The following is a 22053-nucleotide window of genomic DNA, read 5'->3' on the forward strand; positions in this document are numbered from 1 at the left end:
AAATGTAATGATGCGGTAAAACATTATGAAGCATATATCTAGCCAGTATTTCCAGTCAGAGAGTTGAAAAAAGCTTATCTCATAATTCACCATGCTGTTGTTTACTATTATTTATGTCTGAGTTAGATATATAGTATGGAAAGTAACAAATAAAACAGGTAGGTCCACTTTATGTATCCGAAAGAACACTACAGGCTATATTTTGACGGTGACAGTAATAGTGGACAAGGAGTGAGATGAATATTCAACGCTTGGATAGTTGACTTAAGAACCACATTCACAGATCAATGGGTAAGAGAGAGTTTATGCCTCAGCATAATGATCTGACATTGTTCTTGGGGACACGAAATGCAAACAGAAAATGTGTAAGAAAAATATAGTGGCTATTAGAAATCACAAACAAAATACTTAACATGCACATTTTTCATTTATTTAGTACTCTGTATGATATAGCTGTACAATGCAAAAATAATCATCATCATCACCACAGAATCAATGATTAAGTCTTCCTTTAACAAAACCATCCCTTTTTTCTACCCTAAAGCAAGCCTTTAATGAAGCATATCACACTGGAAAGAAAGATAATGATACTCTAAGCATTAGACTTTAGCCAGTATGGAATACATCAGTTGATGGAACTCTGAGCATTAAGTCCCAGCCAGCATAAAAGTCAAGCAGAGGCAGTGATCGGCACCTGTTAGATGTCCCAAACTGCTTATGTCTATGGGTATTTACTGTCCCCTGCAGCTACTGACTAGGGCAAGTAAAACAGCAAAAGCTCCCATTGTGTTTTTTTAAGCATCCATCAAATAAACGTTAATAGACCAAAGAACTGCCTAGACAGTAAAAGGAGAAACAAGCACAGACGAAAACAATACTGTTACTTAGTACCCTACTCATTAAGCCCAGCAGGGTTTATTGACAGGTACACAGGTGTGCTTGATTATCAGCATCTCTTGGAGCATTTAAAATGGTCGCAAATGATGCTAATAGCTACCTCTACTTAGCTTTGAGGTTAAGCAGCCATTTTGCCATAAGGGATGACAGAGGCTTTATTGTACAGTTCAGTTTCCAATACCAACCAATGAGCTATTAGTTTTGATTACTAAAATTTTGAAAATTAAATCATTTGTTCCTCTGGGAAATTGTAGTGCAGTAGTCCTTTAGGGCAATAGCACACAGTGTTCACAATACCCCCTTCGTGTACCTAAATAAACCCTGCAGCTGTACTTGGGAATCAGGTTTATAATTTATAAATATAGCAGAAATGGTTTTCAAGCAATAATCAACTGACAGTTACCATTTAGGCCAATGGAGGTGCTAATGGCAAGCTTTTGCCACCAACTAAGCTGGAAATTGCATAAGAGCAAAATACTGGCAGTTACCCTAGTATATCTTTACTGAGGTTGGTTGTTAAAAGGTATGTCATGATTTTTATGGTGTCGTTTTTATTACTAAATAACACTGTGTATATTGCAAATAATTAATTCTACCATTTAAAATGTTATTCTTGAACCAATAAATGTGGTTTTTTGTTTGTAATATCGGGTCATTGTGCCTGATCCTTTGCTTTCAGAAAGGGCCAACACTTCACAACGGAACAGCTTTCATATAAGCTATTGTTTCTCCTACTCAGTGTAAAGAGTCATGAATTGGGTGAGCCAGACTTGAATTTTTATTGTTGAGTCCTGTTCTCAAGTCTACCACTAGGTGGGGCATGGGAGTATAATAAGCAATTCAGGAAGCTGCTATATGGTTACCTTTGTTCTGTTGATTGGCTGCTGGGGGGGGGGGAGGATGGGTTGACATCACTGCAACTTGTTTGTAGCAGTAAAGACTGCTGTACAGACTGACGTTTATCAGAGCACAAGTCACATGACAGAGGGCACCTAGGAAACATGTCAAGAACATATCTAGCTGCACAGCAAATTTAAAGATTTAATATAAAACTTTTGATCTTTTGAAAAATGGATTTCAATGCAGGATTCTGCTGGAGGAGCACTATTAAAGGATAAGGAAAGGCTAAGTCACTTGGGGGTGCCAAAATGTTAGGCACCCCCCCAGTGACTTTAATTGCTTACCTTTTACCCCTGGTGCCCCTGTTAGGAGAAAACCGCACCAGCCCGGGGAAGCTGCAGCGAGTGTTTCATCTTCATTATTTTTTCTGTCCCAGGGCCGGCGCATGCTCAGTAGAGTGAAAAAGCCAACGTTTTTTTGTTAAAGTTTGACTTTTCACTCTACTATGCATGCGCAAGCGAGTGAACACAGGAGCAGGAAGAGGAGACACTTGCTGCAGGTACCCTGGGCTGGTGCTGTTTTCTCCTAACAGGGGTACCAGCTCGGGGTAAAATGTAAGCGATTAAAGTCCCTTGGGGGTGTCTAACATTTTGGAACACCCGAGTGACTTAGCCTTTCCTTCTCCTTTAACTAAAACATTTTGTGACAGAATCCCTTTAAGCACAACTAAAAGGTTGGATTTCTATTTACTTATTTTTTTTTATTTTATGAAGTGCTCTCTCTCTCTCTCTCTCTATATATATATATATATATATACACTCACCTAAAGGTTTATGCATTCTCATTAATGCAATTATCTAATCAATCAATCGCATGGCAGTTGCTTCAATGCATTTAGGGATGTGGTCCTGGTCAAGACAATCTCCTGAACTCCAAACTGAATGTCAGAATGGGAAAGAAAGGTGATTTAAGCAATTTTGAGCGTGGCATGGTTGTTGGTGTCAGACGGGCCGGTTTGAGTATTTCACAATCTGCTCAGTTACTGGGATTTTCACGCACAACTATTTCTAGGGTTTACAAAGAATGGTGTGAAAAGGGAAAAACATCCAGTATGAGGCAGTCCTGTGGGCGAAAATGCCTTGTTGATGCTAGATGTCAGAGAAGGGTATTAGTATGGTGTTCCTAATAATCCTTTAGGTGAGTGTATATATTTCAAATCTGCCATTATAGTACTTGCAAGGATGCCATCTATCCATCCCTTTCAGGGTTTGTTTAAATAGGACTTCATGGAAAATCAGCACATTTCAGAGCTATCAGGATAACAGGTGTGAAAATGGGATTATGTCCACAGAAAACATGTGATAGATGACCGCTATGAATGGATAATTTTAATTTGTTTATATTTTTTAGATCATTTTGTTCTATTATTGTAAAATAAAGTAGCATAGGAAAAATACAGCTATAACAAGAGTTTTAATACAACACAATGAAAATGCATTTATCTCCTAATGGGGGCAGCAGTGATTCAGTAATATTTACCAAGAGCCAAAATGATCTCTGTCTCCAGATCAGGTATAAAGCACTTCTTTAGAGTAATTTCCAGAAATCCACCCTTATTACTATTAGACTAGTGATGAACGAATCATAAGATTCCAAATTTGCCACTAACAAATTTTTTCATGAAACTGCTGCAAAAATTTGTTGACTGAGGAAAAAGTTACAGTCATGTTAAAATAGGTGCGGTCACGTGAAATAAGTCACGGTTGCCACATTTCAGGAAACATTCGCTTATCACTATTTTAGGCTTATACTGGTCAATCTCTAATGGCATGCTTTTTCCATTTTAAACAAAATATAATCTACAGTAATTCAAATAAAACATAATAGTTTCAACAGAAATGCAAAAGTTCTCCTCTAACTGCAGAAGGATGTGGCAAATACAATATGTTGATTTAATAACAGAAAAAACTAGTGAATAGTTATAAAATGCAATAATATAATGAAATATAATATGAATATAAGAAAAATATAATTATACAGCATAAAATGCAATTTATCTCTGCATGGTATAACACTGGTGTTGCCTCCACCTATTTTACTCAGTATAGGTATAGGACCTGTTATCCAGAATGCTTGGGACCTAAGAGGTTTCCAGATAAGGGATCTTTTTGTAAGTTGGATCTCCATACTTTAAGTCTACTAAAAAATCATTTAAACATCATTTAAACCCAATAGGATTGTTTAGCCTCCAATAAGGATTAATTATATCTTAGTTGGGATCAAGGCACTGTTTTATAATTACAGAGAAAAAGGAAATTATTTTAAAAATTAGAATTATTTGCTTCTAATGGAGTCTATGGGAGATGGCCTTTCCGTAGTTTGGATAAGGGATCCTATACTTGTATTTGGAAAAGGATTATAATTACACTTGGGACAGGATCACCCAATAATAATGTACAATATTTCCCACTGTGCCAAGGAGGAGCAAACTCTCCTCCTTAAGGAACATAAACAAAAAAAAAGTTTGTTTCTTATCATCACAGGTTCCTAATTTTCTCTGCACTTCTTCTACTAAACTGCTTTCTAGGCTATGGACTTCTGAATTCTCCGAAGTAACCTGTTCATTTTTTAATGCCTACCAAGAGAAATCACTAGATGTATTGTTTGCCAGTATTCCATAATAAAGAGTCCACACAATTTATCTTCTAACTCATAGAATACTGGCAGCACAGCCACACTTTTTGCTGATGTTACTGATGTTTCCAGTAGTTTCCTAGTTAGTTTTATAATAAGGCAGATAATGATACTTCAACAGTCAACTGTCAATTAGAAAACAGTTACTATAGCTGGATTGAATATTAAGAATTAATGTTATACAACCCATAATCCCTTAACATCTTGATTAAAGGGATAATGCCATTCTGTTTTAAAAACGCTAGACAGCTTCAATCTGATCTTCAATCTAAAGGAACTCAGGGTTACATTTACAAACTGTCCCTTTTGGCTCTGCCGCTCTAACACATCAGCCTTCTGTTATAATTCATCAATTAATTTAAATAAAAATATCCCAGGTGTATTTATTATTATAGATAAATATGCTCAACTCTTTTCCGTGTATCTGTAAAAAATACCTTATTTTTATTAATACCAGTTACTCATTAGACATGATTATTGTCTACTACTATTGTTTTATATAGTACAATAACAGAATGTAGGGTACTTATTTTGACAGTGACAACTATATTAACTCCCATTTTATACACTAAGCTACGATTTGGCATTAATTTAGCCATGTACTTTACTGCTCACTTGACTAAGCAGCATGTCATATTTAGCAAGGCTAATTAAGTGATTGCTGGCTTAACAGTATAGAATAAGGACAAAGTGTTGCTCATTCAATATTCTGCTATACATATAAGAATGCTGGAATCCAACAGATATAATTTACCCCCAATCACACACTCTTATGAATTGCATTCCTACAGGGACTGTGCAAATTAATTAATCACGAACAACACTTCTACCATGAATGTAACTGAATGTAATATGTACTAAGCAACATTGCATATGGTGGACTAGTTTCTTAGTTAACTGGGAAAAAGCAAAAAAAAAAAAAAAACTGACATTCAGCTTCTATTCCTAAAAAAAAAGTTGATGGTTTTGACCTGATAAAATATACACGGGATGGGATAACCTTTGTGAAGCTTTCATTTATTTTTAATTACAAAATGTAGAGACTACATTCTTTGCATATATCTTGGTACACATGGGCCAGACTGATTTCTTCTAGTCATGTGATTTAAGCATAATCTCATCAGTATTTGAACAGTATTAGTATATCCTCTAGTACCTATTATTCTGCCCTTGGGTAATGGTAATGTGTAGTGGGGTTAAGGTCAAACATAAAGTCATAAAGAATAGCAATTCCTGTATCAAGTTCCACTTTGTTCAGACATCTTATTGACCACAGATTATAATAAGAAGCATCAAGTACCTTATAAGTGCTTCCTATATTTAACAGTTTTGGTAGCATGTTGACTTTTTTACATATATATCAGAGCATTTGATACAAACACTTACATCAGCAGGTTTGCCATCAGAGGCACGCGTTGTAATAACTGAACTGCCTTGCATGTCTATACCGTCCTTACGATCAGTCTGTCTTCTTTCAATTAGCTTGCAGTCGATATAAAGAGAAATAATCTTGGACTCTATGCTAAGTCCAAGTTTGTGCCATTGACGATCAAAGAGATGATGAAGCTCCCGGCTTTTAAATGTGTACTGTAAAGTGATTACTCCATTATGCTTAGTTGTAAACTCCACTACTTTCTTGTTACCATCAATTAGAATGGAATCCTGCAAGACAAGTCAAATACCATTAAACAGCTTCATCAAGTATCTTCACTAGACTTCTGTAGCAGCAAAAAAAAAAAAAAAAAAATCGTTTTCAGGTGATATTAGAACTTCATTCAATAGCTGCCTGTTGTGAAATGTTATTTTCTTGTAACTATATTGATGTTATACATTTATGTACATTTTAAAAACTGAATTCAAAAAGTGAATGAATTTTTATTCCTTTCCTACCTGGGGATTGCCAAAGCGGGACATTGTTTGCCACAAATACCATCGCTCCTTTTTAGTAGTGCGCCTTACACGGAATGTGGCTACAAAAGAATATTCATCAGGAATTCCATTTGGAAAAAGTTGTCTGGAAAAAAGGGCAGATGTTTTAAAACAGTTGGGTCTTTTTTTTTATATGTCTTTGCAGTTGAATATTAAAAGTATATTATAGTATATTATAAGTGATGATTATAAATGTTTCAGTCTGCTTTAATTAACTGATACAAACAATTCCACAGCTGGATGCCTACTGTTATGTTAAGGCACTTTAATGATAATAAGATCAGCTAAATATACAATAGAAATTGTGTATCTTTTATTAGGCAATTTCTTGTTTGTAACTTACAAAATTGCTTTTCAAATATTTACTTGATAAAAATCAATAAAATAGTTGTTAGCCATATTTAAGTAGACATATGAAACTATATCTATATTTTCCATTAAATATACCTAATATTTTTACTGATAAATACTTAAACTTAGGGCTATGCAGTCTTTAGCCCTCAAAGGACTGCAGAAATACATTTCCCAGTGCCTCTGTTGTTCAGTTTTAGCTCTATAACAGATGACAGTGCCAACAATTTGCTGAACCATACTCTATACAGTCCTAGTTATCCTGATTATACAGTAGAAGCTTTCTTGTGCATCAGTGTTTCAATCCAGCAAAGGGCAGCTAGATCAATAACCAAATTATAGGTATATATGAGAAAAATTATGAATCTCTGTTTGTGCCCTGTGTACATAAGAACAGTGTCAAAAAGCTTAATATAGAAAATATTTCTTCATCGGAGTTCTTGTTTTAGGGAGCTAACTGCAATTGTGCAATGGTATTACAATTGTACCCAGCCCCTTATTTGTGCCACTAAATTTATAGATTGTTTGGGTTTTAGTCCTTTACTGGCAATAAGCCTCTAGTATGTATGCAGCAAAATCAGTAAAAACCTATTATTCTACTTGGATTAGTGTTGGTGTTGATCCATTGTAAAGTGATGTCTGTTTATTGATGCAGGCAGGCTACAGTTAAGGACATACACGCACCAATAAGATTCTCAGACTATATGTGGGCTCCAAATTATCACCCTGATAATTTTTGTACCGTGTCACAATCGGTCGTTTAGTCAACAGGTTAGAATATTTTGGTCAGATAACTATAAAATCTGCGCATCTATTGTGTATTGGACAATATCCTTGGGGGAACTACAATGCATCTCCAGGAAGGAAGGTATGTCTGGTGTCTGCCAAATATTTCATGTTCAGAACATCCTCCAATTTGGCTTTATCTTAAAATTTCAGTCTGAATGTTAGTTTTTGATTGTTGCATTTAAATGTACAATCGATATCCGAATGTTCGACAGAAGAGAACTAAATGTATGGTCACCTTTAAGCATGATGTAAATCAAATCTAGTATTGTGTACATTCCCTTTTCTCTTTTTAAAATAGTTTAATTTCTAATTATAGATTTAAAAAAGTCATCTGCCAGGTAACAAAGATTAGGGAGCCCTGATATCTATTATACTATAATCACTAGGGAGAAACAATGCTGAAAATAATGTGAAAAAAAAACTATAACACCAGCTAAAACACATTACTATGATTAATAATATAGATGGAAACAATGTTGACGTGTGGTGGCTTATCTTATGGCCATAAAATCTAGAGGATGGAATGGTTCTTTCTATAGAATGTTAAATTAATTGTTGCAAAATCACAACTTGAAATGTAGTATTTATTACCTAAATACAGGGCAATTCATATCTCCAAAAAGTGTACTGTTTACTGCTAAAATCATATGTGAAGATGGTTGCCACCAAGGGGCTCATTTATCAATGTACAAATTTCTATTGTGTTAAAGTATGGTTTGTGAAAATTTGTATACTTAACAATAATTCTGATGTGTGGAAATGTTACGAATGTTACGATATGTAAATATCGTGGTACGATCCGAAAGTTATGAAATTTTAGTATTCGAACAATTGGAAACAGCACGAAAACCTTTGTGACTTTGAACCTTCTGTGCATGTTTTTGGAAGCCTCCCATAGGACTCGATGGCACTCTGCAGCTCCAACCTGGCCAAAGGAAAGTCACGATACCGAAGCTTGAATAAATTACAAAACCTTCGCACTCATTGCGACAAATACGATTTTTTCGCACAAATTTTCGCAAAGTACGAAAAAGTTGCGCAAATTATGAAAAAAGCACAGGAAATAAGCAAAAGTTCTAAACTTTAGAAAAATTAAGAATTTTTAGTAATCGGACCTGTCATAATGAATGTGCCCCCAAGTGTTTTCAATAGTTTGCACTAATATTAACCCTGACATTTTTACCCATTGATCAACAAGCAGCAGTTAATTTTGCTACCTCTGCAGTAATAGTAAAAAATGATTGTAGCAGAACAATAGCTGGATAGCATTCCCAAAGTTGCTACTCGTCTAGAATCAAAAAAAGGATTTCTACCCAGACTAACAGCATGTAGAGATATAAACGCTCCTGGGATATGATATGAAAATGAGAATCATCAGGGCATCGCTAATTCTACATCCAATAGGGTTAACACTTGGAAATTAAAGTTTAATACTGTTTTATATATTTATGCATCTAGCTCATTGCATTGTTGTTTTACCTATACGTACTACTAATTTAAAGTAAGAAATGTCTATATATTATTTTATAATATATAAATACAAATACCTATATGTATTTTTCCAAACAAATGAAGCTGGAGGCATAGGGATGATAATATGAGTAAAGGGTCAAGAAAGGCTCATCCCTTTTACTTTGACAAAACCATACCTCACACGTCACTCGATTCAATGCCCAAGCCCATTACACCACTCATTACAGATGTATTAATAAATGGGCCATTACTCTCAAGACTAACCTGGCTAATGACTGCACTTTCTGTTAGAAGGGAGCTGAATACCCTTCTTTGACAGTTACAGTGCAATTACTTTCTTTCCCAATCCATTTGTCATTGTGGTAAACCCTGTATGGAGGAGAAAATGATTCAGGTAACAGCACAAAAACCTTTCCCTTAGTTTATTTTCCCAGTTCTAAAAGGCATTTTCATATGAAATTGTTATTTATATATATAGATATATATACAGGAGAAAGTAAAAAAAAAACTCACACTCAGGTCTTGTGAAGAAAAAGTTTTAATGCAAAATAGTAAACTAACGTTTCGACCTGAGTGTGCGTTTTTTTACTTTCTCCTGTGCGCATTCTTTTGAACTCTGCACTCAGGCATTTTTTATTTTCGGTTCCGTGAGTGCCGGCTGTTCCTGTATATATATATATATATATATATATATATATACATATATACATATGTAGGTATTACCAGTTGCCATAATTATACTATATGATGTCTAGCAACATGAAGTAACCTTACTAAATACTATCCCACACTGCTTATTAAGTGACTTTCCTGAAAGCAGTAGTGTGTACTGCTCATTTCTGCATTTTCCTAAATAAATCTTTTTGTTGAACCAAGCAGCACAAAGCACAGGTCATTGCAAGTCCGCACACAGGAATGTTCCATACTCCATTACAGGCCACTTACATTAATGCCATGCTTTTATTATCTGCCATTATTGATATGCCTCATATGGTCTCCTAGAGAAAGTTAATTACTGTGTGATGAATCTCAGTTAATGTATTTTAGCATAGTATAACTTCTTCATTTTATTCACTTGGTGATGGTGCTTAAAATACCCTACAGTATAAATCAGATTTAATTGCAATTTAATTTTAAAATGATGCCCTACGTGCCTTACAAAACTGTGTGGAATATTAAATGTTTGTGGAAGACATCCTCTCAACTTCCCACTGCCATAAACACCTTAGATTTTGACTATTGACCATACAACGAAACTGATATGAATAAGCTGTATAATGTTTTGGCTATGAATAGCACAGGAAGTGCTGTAAATAGTCACTCTTTAAAATAGTAGACTGTCAACATAGGTGCTCTGCTAACAGATTCGTTTTACCACTGTTCTGTAAACGAAGCAAACTTCCTTTCTGCACTCGTGACATGTCTTTCGGGCCCATGCTATTCTCAATAGTTTAACATATGCTTATGAGGTAGTTGAGGTTAAAATAGATGGCAACCTTCCTATTTACTAAATCATGTTTCATCAGTAGCACACATATATTTTACCATTTAATTTTGACAGCTCTAAAGATTTCTATATGTTGTTTTGTGGGATGTTTACCCCCTTGGGAAAGAATGTGTTAGTTTTCCCCAAACAGCTGTAAATGTACTCTTTCCATATTATATATATTTTAATTTTGCATATGGCAACCAATGTTTAACTTTAGACCCCTCACACCTAAAAAAAAAGTCCCTTCCCATGTATCTCGGAAAAAGAATTTGCGTTTTTTATTAACGCAGCATTACCATTCTTCTGAATGCCATATAATTACCTAAGGGTCATCTATTGGAAACTATTAAATATAATACATATCTTGTATAAGACCCAGGAGTGTGAAAACATATGTGTTTTACATCCCATAAACTTTTCAATCATGAATAAATTCATGGTCCGGTTGGTATAAGCAAATATTTTTTATACAGGTATAGGACCCATTATCCAGAATGCTCGGGACCAAGGGTATTCCGAGTAAGGGGTCTTTCTGTAATTTTGATCTCCATACCTTAAGTCTACTAAAAAATTAATAAAACATTAATTAAACCCAATAGGATTGTTTTGCATCCAATAAGGATTATTTATATCTTAGTTAGGATCAAGCACAAGGTACTGTTTTATTAATACAGAGAAAAGGGAAATCAGTTTTAAAATTCTTAATTATTTAATTAAAATGGAGTCTATGGGAGACAGGCTTTCCGTAATTCAGAGCTTTCTGGATAATGGGTTTCTGAATAAGGGATCCCATACCTGTACCAGGATCAGGCATGCACTGGGAATCTGGGAATTCTGCCAAAAGCCAGGGGGGATGCTATAAAATGCCATAGACAGTCACTATTTATTTGGCCTGTGTGGGCCTCTGTGTATTTGAAATGCCAGGGCCTATTTTGAATCCCAGTGTGTGCTAGAGAAGGGTGACCAGAGCATGAAACCCCAGTGATTTTTGCAGAGGAGTAATTGGTAGCTTGATATTTTGATATTATTTGATATTGCACAAGTAAAATTGACTAAGCAGGGGTTGGGGTTTTTCTATAGGAAAAAAACACATAAGCTACAGGTAACTATGGACAAAAGTGCAGTTTCTAAGATAAAAATTGCAGTTAATAATGGTTATATGGACCAATCTGATTTAATCTTCTAATGAAGCAGCCCTTTCAGCAAGACAATCATACAAATAAACTGTTATAGTTGCTACTACCAAATTTATGCATCTATCCATCAACATAAAGTAAGCAGACACTGCTGGAATTAAGTTTATTGTGAGTAATGTAATAGGATCTTCCATTTACATGGATTGGAGTGCTATGAATGATATATGTTTGGTCTACTAAGATATTTTTTTTTGGTTTTCTTGTGTTTTAATTTTATCTTTGAATTGATGTTTTGCCCTGCAGCTTTTAAAGAGTAGTTTGAATACTACAGTAAAAAATATATAAGAGAGGGCCTCAACTGAAAAATAAAGAGGCTCATTTCAAATGCTGTTTGTTTATGGTAAAGGACCATGATACCAAAAAATCAAAATTAGTCTCTGCTGGGTCAGCCTTTTGAAATCAATATAGTTTCTTTTTTCGTTTTTTTAGCTTATGTTTTTGTTGTCATTAAAACTAATTTTCAAATAAATTTCAATATGTCCGCTTCCTTATTTTCAAAACATTTTTACTTTATTTTAATCTGTTTCAATGAATCAGCTGTTGCTATAGCAACTTCATTTTATCTGTAAGTGAGTAAGGATTGCCATGGTTATTTTAACCTCCCCAGGAAGCAAATTTGTCAGCGACTGATTGTTCCAAAAATCAAGTATTAGGGAAAAATGTTTTCTCCAGTGGAGTTCTGTCAATGTGTTGCCATATGCTGTGGTGAGAGTTTCAAGGCATTGCTTAGAATATTAACCATTTCACAAAAGCCCTAAACTTTCAGCAGATCATTTACCTATTGGCATCATGCACTACTTTAAAATGACAGACAAATTAGCATTTAATTGTGCAGCCTTTAATTGGAATAGCAGCAATACAAGAATTAGTTTCCAATGTAGAGAGCTATTATCTCCTTAGGCAGGTTCCTTATGTGCAAATTTTCTTCTGCTGCTTTAGTATAGGGCTGGATTCCCAGTTTCTCTGATATACATACTTTTTTTTACCGGGTATGTCCTTTGAATTAGGCATATTTCATAATAAGTATGAGCATTGTGCTTCATTTCATTGCATTAGGCTGCAACATATCTGCTATTTTTTTTTAAAGATCTCACTACTTTAACACATATGGTTGCTTTCAATGTGTTATTAATTTAGAAAACATTAAAGATTTTGCTACATATTTATTTTATAATGCTTACTATATTATTTTAGGATGCAAGTAAACATATATCAAATTAATTTATTCCTTTCATTTACAGTATGTGTTTTATTTCCCTTCCTTCAGCCAGTGGAGCACTTGAAGCTAAAAGTACTTGGCGTGCATGTCTGTCTGCAACACAAGGCATGTAGCTGACCTTAATGCCAGGGAAGGAGATAAACATTGGAATATATCAAATAGTGGTTAGGGAAATCAGTTAGACTTTTATCCATTTCCACAGGGCTGATGCACATGGGACTACATACAGAAGCTGTGCACTATTCTTTTTAAAATAACATAGTATGAAGACTATTTCTCCTACTGAAAACTGACAACCTGATGTATGTGTAGCTGCCCAAACAGAATTATTATGTGATATGTAAAAGAAATGCATAAATATAACAGCCAAGGAGTATATTCTTTCTTTCTTAGCTCCTAACAGATACCTTTTGCTTAAAAAGTATATCTTGCATTTACAGTTCCTTGCTGATGTCTTTCCCTAAGACATTAATGCTAACATCACATTAACATGCTAAAAAAAACATGAGTGCATTTTTTAAAGCCAAGAGTTTTCACAAAACCATCTCTCTATCTCTCAAAGGGTTACCATTAAGCTAGTAAAAATCATACTTGATACTAGCTAATTAGTAGGGTAGAAAGTTGAGAGCTATTGGAAGGCCATTACTCTTAAAGTAATTTAGGTCTCTTACCTCCATATGTAATAAAAAGCACTAAGTTTGCCTAGGAACAGTAACCCATAGAAACCAATAAGATGTTTGCTTTTAAACAGGTGACCAGTAAATGCTTTCTGCCAATTGGTTACTAAAATACTTTGCCCACTTAAATTTTGGCCATTTTCTATATCTTCTTTAGCATATGAACTGCTAGGAAAGGGATGCTCTGCAGTAGTTAGCAAATCCTTTGATAGCTAGAAGTTGATTGTTCCAGTTATTCAGTATATGGGAGAATGATTTTTTGGTGATTTGACTTGAGGTGTCAGGGAAAGGTAGGAGGTGCAAAGGAGGAAAGGCGGGGAAGGTGTGGGTCCTTCAGGCAAGAACCAATGATAGTGCCAACAGGAGCAGAACGACAGAACAGGAAGAGGGTGAAGAGGGGAAGAAATCAGAAACAGAAGGAGTGGGGAAGAGCAGGCGTAGAAGTGGTAGCAGGACAATGTAGGGTGGAGAGGACAAGGAATCAGTGACTGTATGGGGAGGGATGGAGAGGGCAAAGAGACTGAAGTCTGACAGGATTGACAATGTAGCGGGTGAAGACTCTAAGAAAGAACAGGACGGTGCAGGTGTAGAAACAGGGTGAGAGAGTGAACTGGAGTAAGACTAGAATTGTGCAGACAGGGAAAGGAGCAAGAACAGGGGAGTGGGATGGAGTGGAGGAAGAGGAAATGACTGAACAGAGAGGATGAAGAATCAGAACAGGCAGAAGCAGGTGTAGAATCTGGAGCACTACTGGAGCTAAAACAGAAAACCAAGGGACAGTGCATTAGAGCTCAGATCAAGGCCAATACTCAGGCACTGCCAGGGAGGAGGGCCCTGATTGACTAACCCCACCCACCCAATTAGGCTGCTGGGGTGATGTAACAAAGCCCAGTATACAGGTGAATGGGAGAATAAATGAGAGATGTGCACTTGCCTGCTGCTCTCCTGGCCCAGTGGTCAGTGAGAGCAAGCAGGAGGTCCAGGGATCCAGCCCCAGCAGAGCCTTACATGAGGGCAATATGTTGCATACACAGTGGTGAAAGTAGGGTTTATACTGTAAATATATTTATATGCATGTGTTACAGTTCTGACTTTTGCCTACATGCATTCATTTCACAATGTTTTATTTTTTTCTTGGGTTTCTGAATACCATAAAATTCCATTCCTTTATACTTTAGGAACTTAATATCCAAATGTATGTTATAAAGGTAAAAAATCATATATTTTATGTGTCATATAGATTATATCAGTCATTAATAAAAAAAAAATGTGATGGCTTGCATTTTAGCATAACCAAAATGCCATCTGCGTATCATGATATTCATTTAATACTAACATTCAATCTATATATGTCATGTCAGCTTGAAATCTGTATCTAGTCTCGGTCAACTGACTCTAAAGAACTTATCAATATTTTGGCTTTTAGCATGCATAGAGCGTCTTGGTAAACGCACCCTACATAATGGGGTTGATATGCTGGGAGGCGGATGGAATGCTTCATATAAGATGGCCTTGGACAATCAAAAACTCCCTTACATAAAAACAATGTATACTGTTAATTAGATTGTACGGTTCCTTTGCCTGGAAGTAACTTGCTTTGTGGATGCTCTAGTAAATGATGTAATGGAATCTTCATCAGTGTTTACAATTTACACTTTGGATTAAAGTACAGGTATGGGGTCTATTATCTGGAATGCTTGAGACCTGGGGTTTTCTGGATAATGGATATTTTTGTAATTTGGATCTCCATATCTTAATGGGGCAATATAATAAAAAAAATATTTGCAGTGTGAAATTTGATGTCTTTGTGCAAACAAATGTTGCTTTGCGAACTTTAATAAAGCTTTAGTAGGGCCATATTTCGTTTCTGCAGCCTCCAGCCTCCAGCACCCGCACCTGCCCCCCTAAGCTAGCACACATCCTTTGTTCTTACACCAGGCGTAAGCAAATTTTTTTTTTTTGCCGCTGGGCAGCATGCTGCCCCTTAATTTGTGCCACCCTAGTCCCGGCCTTTGTGACCTTGCCACAAATCCGGGCCTAAGCTTTTGCAAACCTGGGAACTTTTTAGCGGCCATTTCTGGCAGTGGAAGAAAGACTGTGAGCTTTTAGTTTGCACTAGTGAGCAGTGTATGTATTTAAACTTCTTACTGAAAAAGTTCTTTTTGCTCCAAAAGATTACTTCCCCTTTGAGCACACTTTTAGAGTGTGCAATGTGACCACACTTTTTTGACTTTTTGTTTCACTAAATGGCAAATGCGAAATTTCACTGCGAATCCATGCCTGGTGAAAAAGTTTGCTCTTCACTACTTACCACCAAGTACGAGGTACTGTTTTTTATTACAAAGAAAAAGGGAATGATTTTTAAAAATTTTAATTATTTGCTTAAAATGGATCTATGGGAGATGCCTTCCCATAAATCAGAACTTTCTGACTTGTGGGTTTTGGGATAACAGATCTAATACCTATCCCGCAATTTTACAATTCCTCAGATTTATTGCTTGAAATATGCATGTATAGTCACAAATAATTAGCTTTATAGTAACTTTGGCCAGTATTACACAAATAAAAGTGTAGTTTAAAAGTGATCTGTTTGAATTGACCCTTGTTTATTTGTGTGACTCTTACAGGAAAATCAGACTTCGCTGAGGCAGGACATGATGTCAATGACCAAACACAAAGTGTAGTATGTAAGTGCTATATAAATAGGTTATAATTGTAAATCAGGCCCTTTCTGACCCCTTTTGTTGGTATCTGTGTAACTATGACTCATGGTTCTGTTTAGTTGCCCTCAGATTATGTACTGTAGCGTGTTGTCTGAGGGGACACAAGTCACTGCCCATTGCTTCAAATCACATTTATTTCCATATGTATAACCTCACCCCAGCAAAAACAAGCATCAGAATAAAATGAGAGTCAAAAATTCCATTGTATAAGGACACAAAGGGTTTCTTTTCAGGGGAAAGGCAGTTCTGGACACTAAGTTCATGACAGAGGTCTGAAAATAATGCAAACACTGCAGTAGCAAATACACGCTGTAATAGCAATTTTCACTTAGTGGTGACAGGTGTAGAATACATACAAAATAGTATTATTTTAGCTGTGGGATATTGTAAACTACGGATTAAAGTGTGTAATGCAGATCTGAGTTTTGGAAATCCGCCAAGGAAATGTATAAGTCTGTTTCACTTCTTGGACTTCAGTAGGGTGCGGTTCATCCAGTTATTTTAATACATCCCTGTCACAGCATTTATCTTCTGATAATATAAGTGCCATAATAAATAGACTATCACAAAGATAGACTTGTTCTACTTTTTAACAGTAAATAAACAGGGGGTTATCCTTATTGACTAGATTAATGTCTGTCTCTGAAAAACATTGGCTATTAATGCTAATTCAGTATGTTTTGAGAGTTTTAGTTGCATTATTCATCAAACAAACCTAATCATTCTAAAATAGTTTCTGGCTATGGAAAGACTAGTTAAGAGCTGAAGACGGACTTCCGTATTTACAAGTATCAATGGGACTTCTGAATGTATTCCATGAAGAGAAAGACGATCCACATTACATTTCCTGAGGGTGAAGTGAGAGATGCTTGGAGTTTATGGCAAGGGATTTTTTTGCTCCCAGCTGACACACACCATCACCTGTCACGTTACAAATAATTTGATGAGCAGAGCTCACAGAATAAGCTTTAAAAGCCATTCTCCGGCAGGGTGTTGATGTATTTAGCATGGCAGCAACAGGAGCTCTGAAACCTAAGCCATTTTGTATTTGTCTAGGCAATTCAATTGGTGACCAGTTGTTAATGAGAAAACAAAGCCATATTTCCTAATTATATCATCTGATATTATTGTCAGTCCCTGCCAAGCAACCGCAATCTAGTTGTTAAGCATTAAAATATCACGTAATCAATTCTCTTTACAGTCCGGTAACCAAATATTTCACATCCTTCACAGGAAAATCCCCCCTCCAGCTTTACCAATGAATATATAATTTGAAAAAAGATTCCCAAAGTTCATAAGAAGGTCAGTATTCAATTGCAGCAGCACCAAACAAAAGGTGCTTCGCGGAAAACATGGCTAAAACCATGCAATACATTAATTAGGTCCATATAAGCCAGGGATTTTACAAGATTGAAAGGTGGTAAACATGGCAGCTTACTAGTAGGAACATTGAAAAGGGCAAAGATAAAACAGAATTTATACACTTACTTCAGTTTTACTGTTAAATACATGTGTGTTTGTTTATTTGGCATATATCCTGCCAAAAATAACACACAAGGCTTATGTAATAAAAGGTGCAACATTTACTACAGGTCTTGTTTAATCTGTAGAAACCAATCAACATGTAGAATTTACTGGTCACATGTTTCAGAGATATGGGGTACTGCACCTGGACAAAGTTTGCTGCTTTTGTTACATATAGGGGCAAAATACATACAAGTAGATAGTAAACATCTGGCCTTTCTAGAATCTTTCTCAAGACCCGGCCTTAAATGGGCAAATAATGATTTATTATGTGTTCTTAATTTACACATCTAGTAATTTACTGCATAAAATACAACATACACCACAAAATCCCCATACACAGCTATGATTTATATTATTGTACAGGTATAGGACCCGTTATCCAGAATGCTCGGGACCAAGGGTATTCTGGATAAGGGGTCTTTCTGTAATTTGGATCTCCATACCTTAAGTCTGCTAAAAAATCAATAAAACATTAAATAACCCCAATAGGATTGTTTTGCATCCAAAAAGGATTTTTTTTTATCTTAGTTTGGATCAATTACAAGGTACTGTTTTACTACAACAGAGAAAAAGGAAATCAGTTTTAAAATTCTGAATTATTTGATTAAAATGGGGTCTATGGGAGACAGGCTTTCCGTAATTCGGAGCTTTCTGGATAACTGGTTTACGAATAATGGGTCCGATACCTATATATGAATTTATATCAGATATGTATGGATCACATATTTATAACAAGACAAATACATGTAATACTACAAAACCTGTGGCATTTTTTTGGCTAGACTATTTAACTTGTTGTGACTGTAACATTTTGTAAGACGTCTTCCTTGTTCCTTAGTAAATCCATTTATATTTTCAATGTGTACATGCATATGGGTTACCATACCAACTTACTTACATCTGGCCTATACATCATGAACCCAACTATGGCTCCCTATATAGATTAAATTATTAAATATATTACATTACCTAAAATCAAATAGCTTACACCCTTAGGTGCTCCATTAGAAGCCATTTTAGTGTTTTAAAGCCTAATTCAACAATATATCTAGTTAAATACAGAAAAAAAATAATCCCAAACTAAAATAAGCAACAAAGACCGTTTACATATTACCCTCTTCAGTGCCAGCTGACCTGGCTATATGGAGCACTTCAGACAAATACAATCTGTTTTGTTATTCTGCTTAGTTGGGAGCACTAAAATGACATTTTGCTATACTTTGCATACTACTTATTTAAGTTATAATATCTAGGGTTTTAGATTTTATTTTTTGTACAGTTGGTAATAATTATGTTTTCACTTAATGTTGTACGGTTAAGGTGTTACGCTGTAGGTGTTAAGTTTTAGGGGTGCTTTCATCTGTCATCACAGCTACATAGGATTTTACTTGCCTGCTGATGGACCCTGGTCCTGCTAGGCCTGCCCCCCCAAGATTATCCTGTTATAGGATAGGTAAGCCTTTTTATCATAGTTGGAGAGAGAGAAGGAGGGCTCAGAAAGCAGAAGGGGCAGGCTTTATGCTAGACAAGTAAGTCAGTAAAAGAGATACAATTTAGCTGCATGTTACAGGGAAACAAAATAAATCTGCATGTAGGGAGAAAGGTATGTTGTTCTGGGAGTTTTCTCACTGCTTCTGCTCCAGTTAAAAGCAATAAAGCATGTGCAGTAGGTGCCTCTTTGAGTTCATCATAATTGGAGAGAGAAGGAGGCCTCAGAAAGCAAAAGGGGGTGGTGCTTTATGCTAGACAAGGAAGTCAGTAAAAGAGATACAGAGAATTCAGCTGCATGTTACAGGGAAACAAAATAAATCTGCATGCAAGGCGAAAGGTATGTTATTCTGGGGATTTGCTCACTGTTTCTGCTCCAATTAAAATTTAATCAAGTATGCACAGTAGGCACCACTTTGAGGTCATCATAGTCAGAGAGAGAAGGAGGGCTCAGAAAGCAAAAGGTGCAGGGCTTCAAGCTAGACAAGTAGGTCAGTAAAAAGATGCAGTGCAGCTCCTTGAATTAGAGAAATTAAATAAATATGGCTCAAAAGAGAAAGGTATGGTATTCTGTGGGATGTAAAGAGTAAACTTAGAGATTTAAAAAAAAAAAAAAAAAGTTTACGTATTCTTTAACAATTTCCTCTCCCCTAGCCATTGCTAAGTGGTCATGAGTGCATAGCAAACAAGTTTGTAGAAGATTCTTATGAATTTTAACACCATTTTTAAATCTCAGATGGTGTTTCTGGCATTAGTCATTATTGATTCTGGATGCAGCTTAAAAGGCATAAAGGTACACTGTCTGCTACACAGATGCTGTTACTAGGGAGATACAGTAGGCAACAAATGAGAACAATGATGTAAAAGTATATAATGGCTTTCTGGCATATAACCTTCGAATAACTAGGTATATAAAAAACAAGGGGGGGGTCATATACATACTGCACCACAGGTTGAAAATTGAAATTGAAATTGCAATTGTCATGTTTTCACCTCATAGTTCCAGCCAGGGGGATATGCCTGCCAAACAGCGGAGGATTTCTACTGGGGGTGCCCCGAGGCCGCCCCGTTTGACGCCCCCCTACGCCCCCCCCCCGCGCGCGAACACCCCCCCCCCAAAAGAGCCAATAATTGAATTATGAGTCTGAACAAACTGTATGTATGTTCCACAACATGTTTTATTTACATGTTTTGCAAAATGGTATGAATTACATAAATAAATGTTTTGAATAGGTCAGTTGTACAGTAGAATTCAGGGCTGTCTCACAACCAGGCTTTATAATTATATTCACTGGCACTATTCACTGGCATATCCATGAATCTATTTCTGGTAATAGACAAGCCTTCTCTGTTTAGCCAGCCAGTGATGTGTTTGTGAATATACAGCACAAATATAATCATTCATGATCACAACTCATCTGTGAATGAAAGGGTACTACAGTTGACTAATAAAATCTGGATAATACATGTACTCATCAAATCGGTTGTATTTAATCATTTATGACATAGGCTTAACGAACAGAGACCATGCAGGAAATTGTCCTTAATAATATGAGGGTCACAAATGGGTACAAAGCACCCTCCCCCCCCCCGCAAAAAAAATGCAATAAAAAATGTGACTAGCTTTAAAATCAGAGCTCTACAAAAAAAAAACATTCTTGCTTAATGGAAGGCAACTTTTTAATAAACAGTATGTTAATTAAATACATGTTCTATTTGCTTATCACTTTTTGTTTTCTGGTTCTAACTTTAGAAATAATGATGCAGAAGTAATTTCTCCTTGAGGTCTGTAATTCTTCTGGCTTCTGCTACATTGTTTCATAGGTTTAACACCAGACATGTAACTCCTTTAAAATCAATTACATTCATCATTAACTATAAAATCATTCAAAATTGCTAAAATATTATTTATTTTTATTATTATTTAATTATTTTGGGCAGATAATCCCCTAAATAATGACAGTAGTGATCAACAGTTTTTAAAATTTGTTTATTGCAAATAGATAATAAAAATGGCTATTCCTAGTTTTAGATATTATTTTATATTACTAATTTAAAATCAAAATGTATAACAGAAAACATTTAAGTGATCTGGTATTTACTTTTTTTAAATGTATTACAATACCTAAAGTTCTTTAAATAAGTCTTTATACTAAATATACATTTAGTTGTAGAACCCTTTGCCCACCATTCTTCAGGCCTGTCTTGCTGCTTGATTAGTAATTTGCCAGTTTTTAGACTAATAGCCATTCTGTGCAGTATAGATGAAGGTCTTTAAATAAAAAATAAATCAGGTCCAAAGCTGAGTAATATACTTTTAATAAGGGGAACTTATTACAGTCTTATTAAAGTGACAGATTTATAACCTGAGTTCTAATCAGCCCTTAACCTTCTAGGGTATATAGGAATAAACTTCTTAAAGATCTGCATACTTGTGTCATTTTGGTGGAGTTCAGCTGTCTGTGGAGGTCTGCACAAAACAGTAGTGTTCTGTATAGATCTAAGGATACTATCACTAAGTACAGCAGGTTGAAACAGAAAATATTGCAGGCTTGTACAGGGAAGTTTTGACTATTACTGCAAACAATTATGTGATATTTCTACAGCTTGGGTGCTATGCTCACATCTACCACTAGGTGAGAGCATTTTTAGCAATGCAGAAGTTTTCTGAGAAGATTGTTTAAATGCATTTAAACTGCATTTGTCATTTGCATTTAAATGCATTTACACTACATTTGGCACATAGCATCACTGTACTATA

At 35.6% G+C, this 22053-nt stretch overlaps 1 protein-coding gene across 3 annotated transcripts in view; it reads right to left on the minus strand.

The window, feature by feature from the left end:
- The window catches only part of col19a1 (collagen, type XIX, alpha 1), a 367958-nt gene that overhangs the window by 284607 nt on the left and 61298 nt on the right, over nucleotides 1-22053 (minus strand). For all 3 annotated transcript variants that reach the window (XM_031902344.1, XM_031902343.1, XM_031902345.1), the window contains exons 5-6: nucleotides 6322-6445; nucleotides 5818-6093 (exon numbers count right to left, since the gene is read on the minus strand). In XM_031902344.1, coding sequence (XP_031758204.1) covers nucleotides 5818-6093; nucleotides 6322-6445 — 400 coding nt within the window. The remainder of the gene's footprint in view (nucleotides 1-5817; nucleotides 6094-6321; nucleotides 6446-22053) is intronic.

Source organism: Xenopus tropicalis, chromosome 5 (assembly GCF_000004195.4).
Source record: "Xenopus tropicalis strain Nigerian chromosome 5, UCB_Xtro_10.0, whole genome shotgun sequence".
Classification (NCBI taxonomy): domain Eukaryota; kingdom Metazoa; phylum Chordata; class Amphibia; order Anura; family Pipidae; genus Xenopus; species Xenopus tropicalis.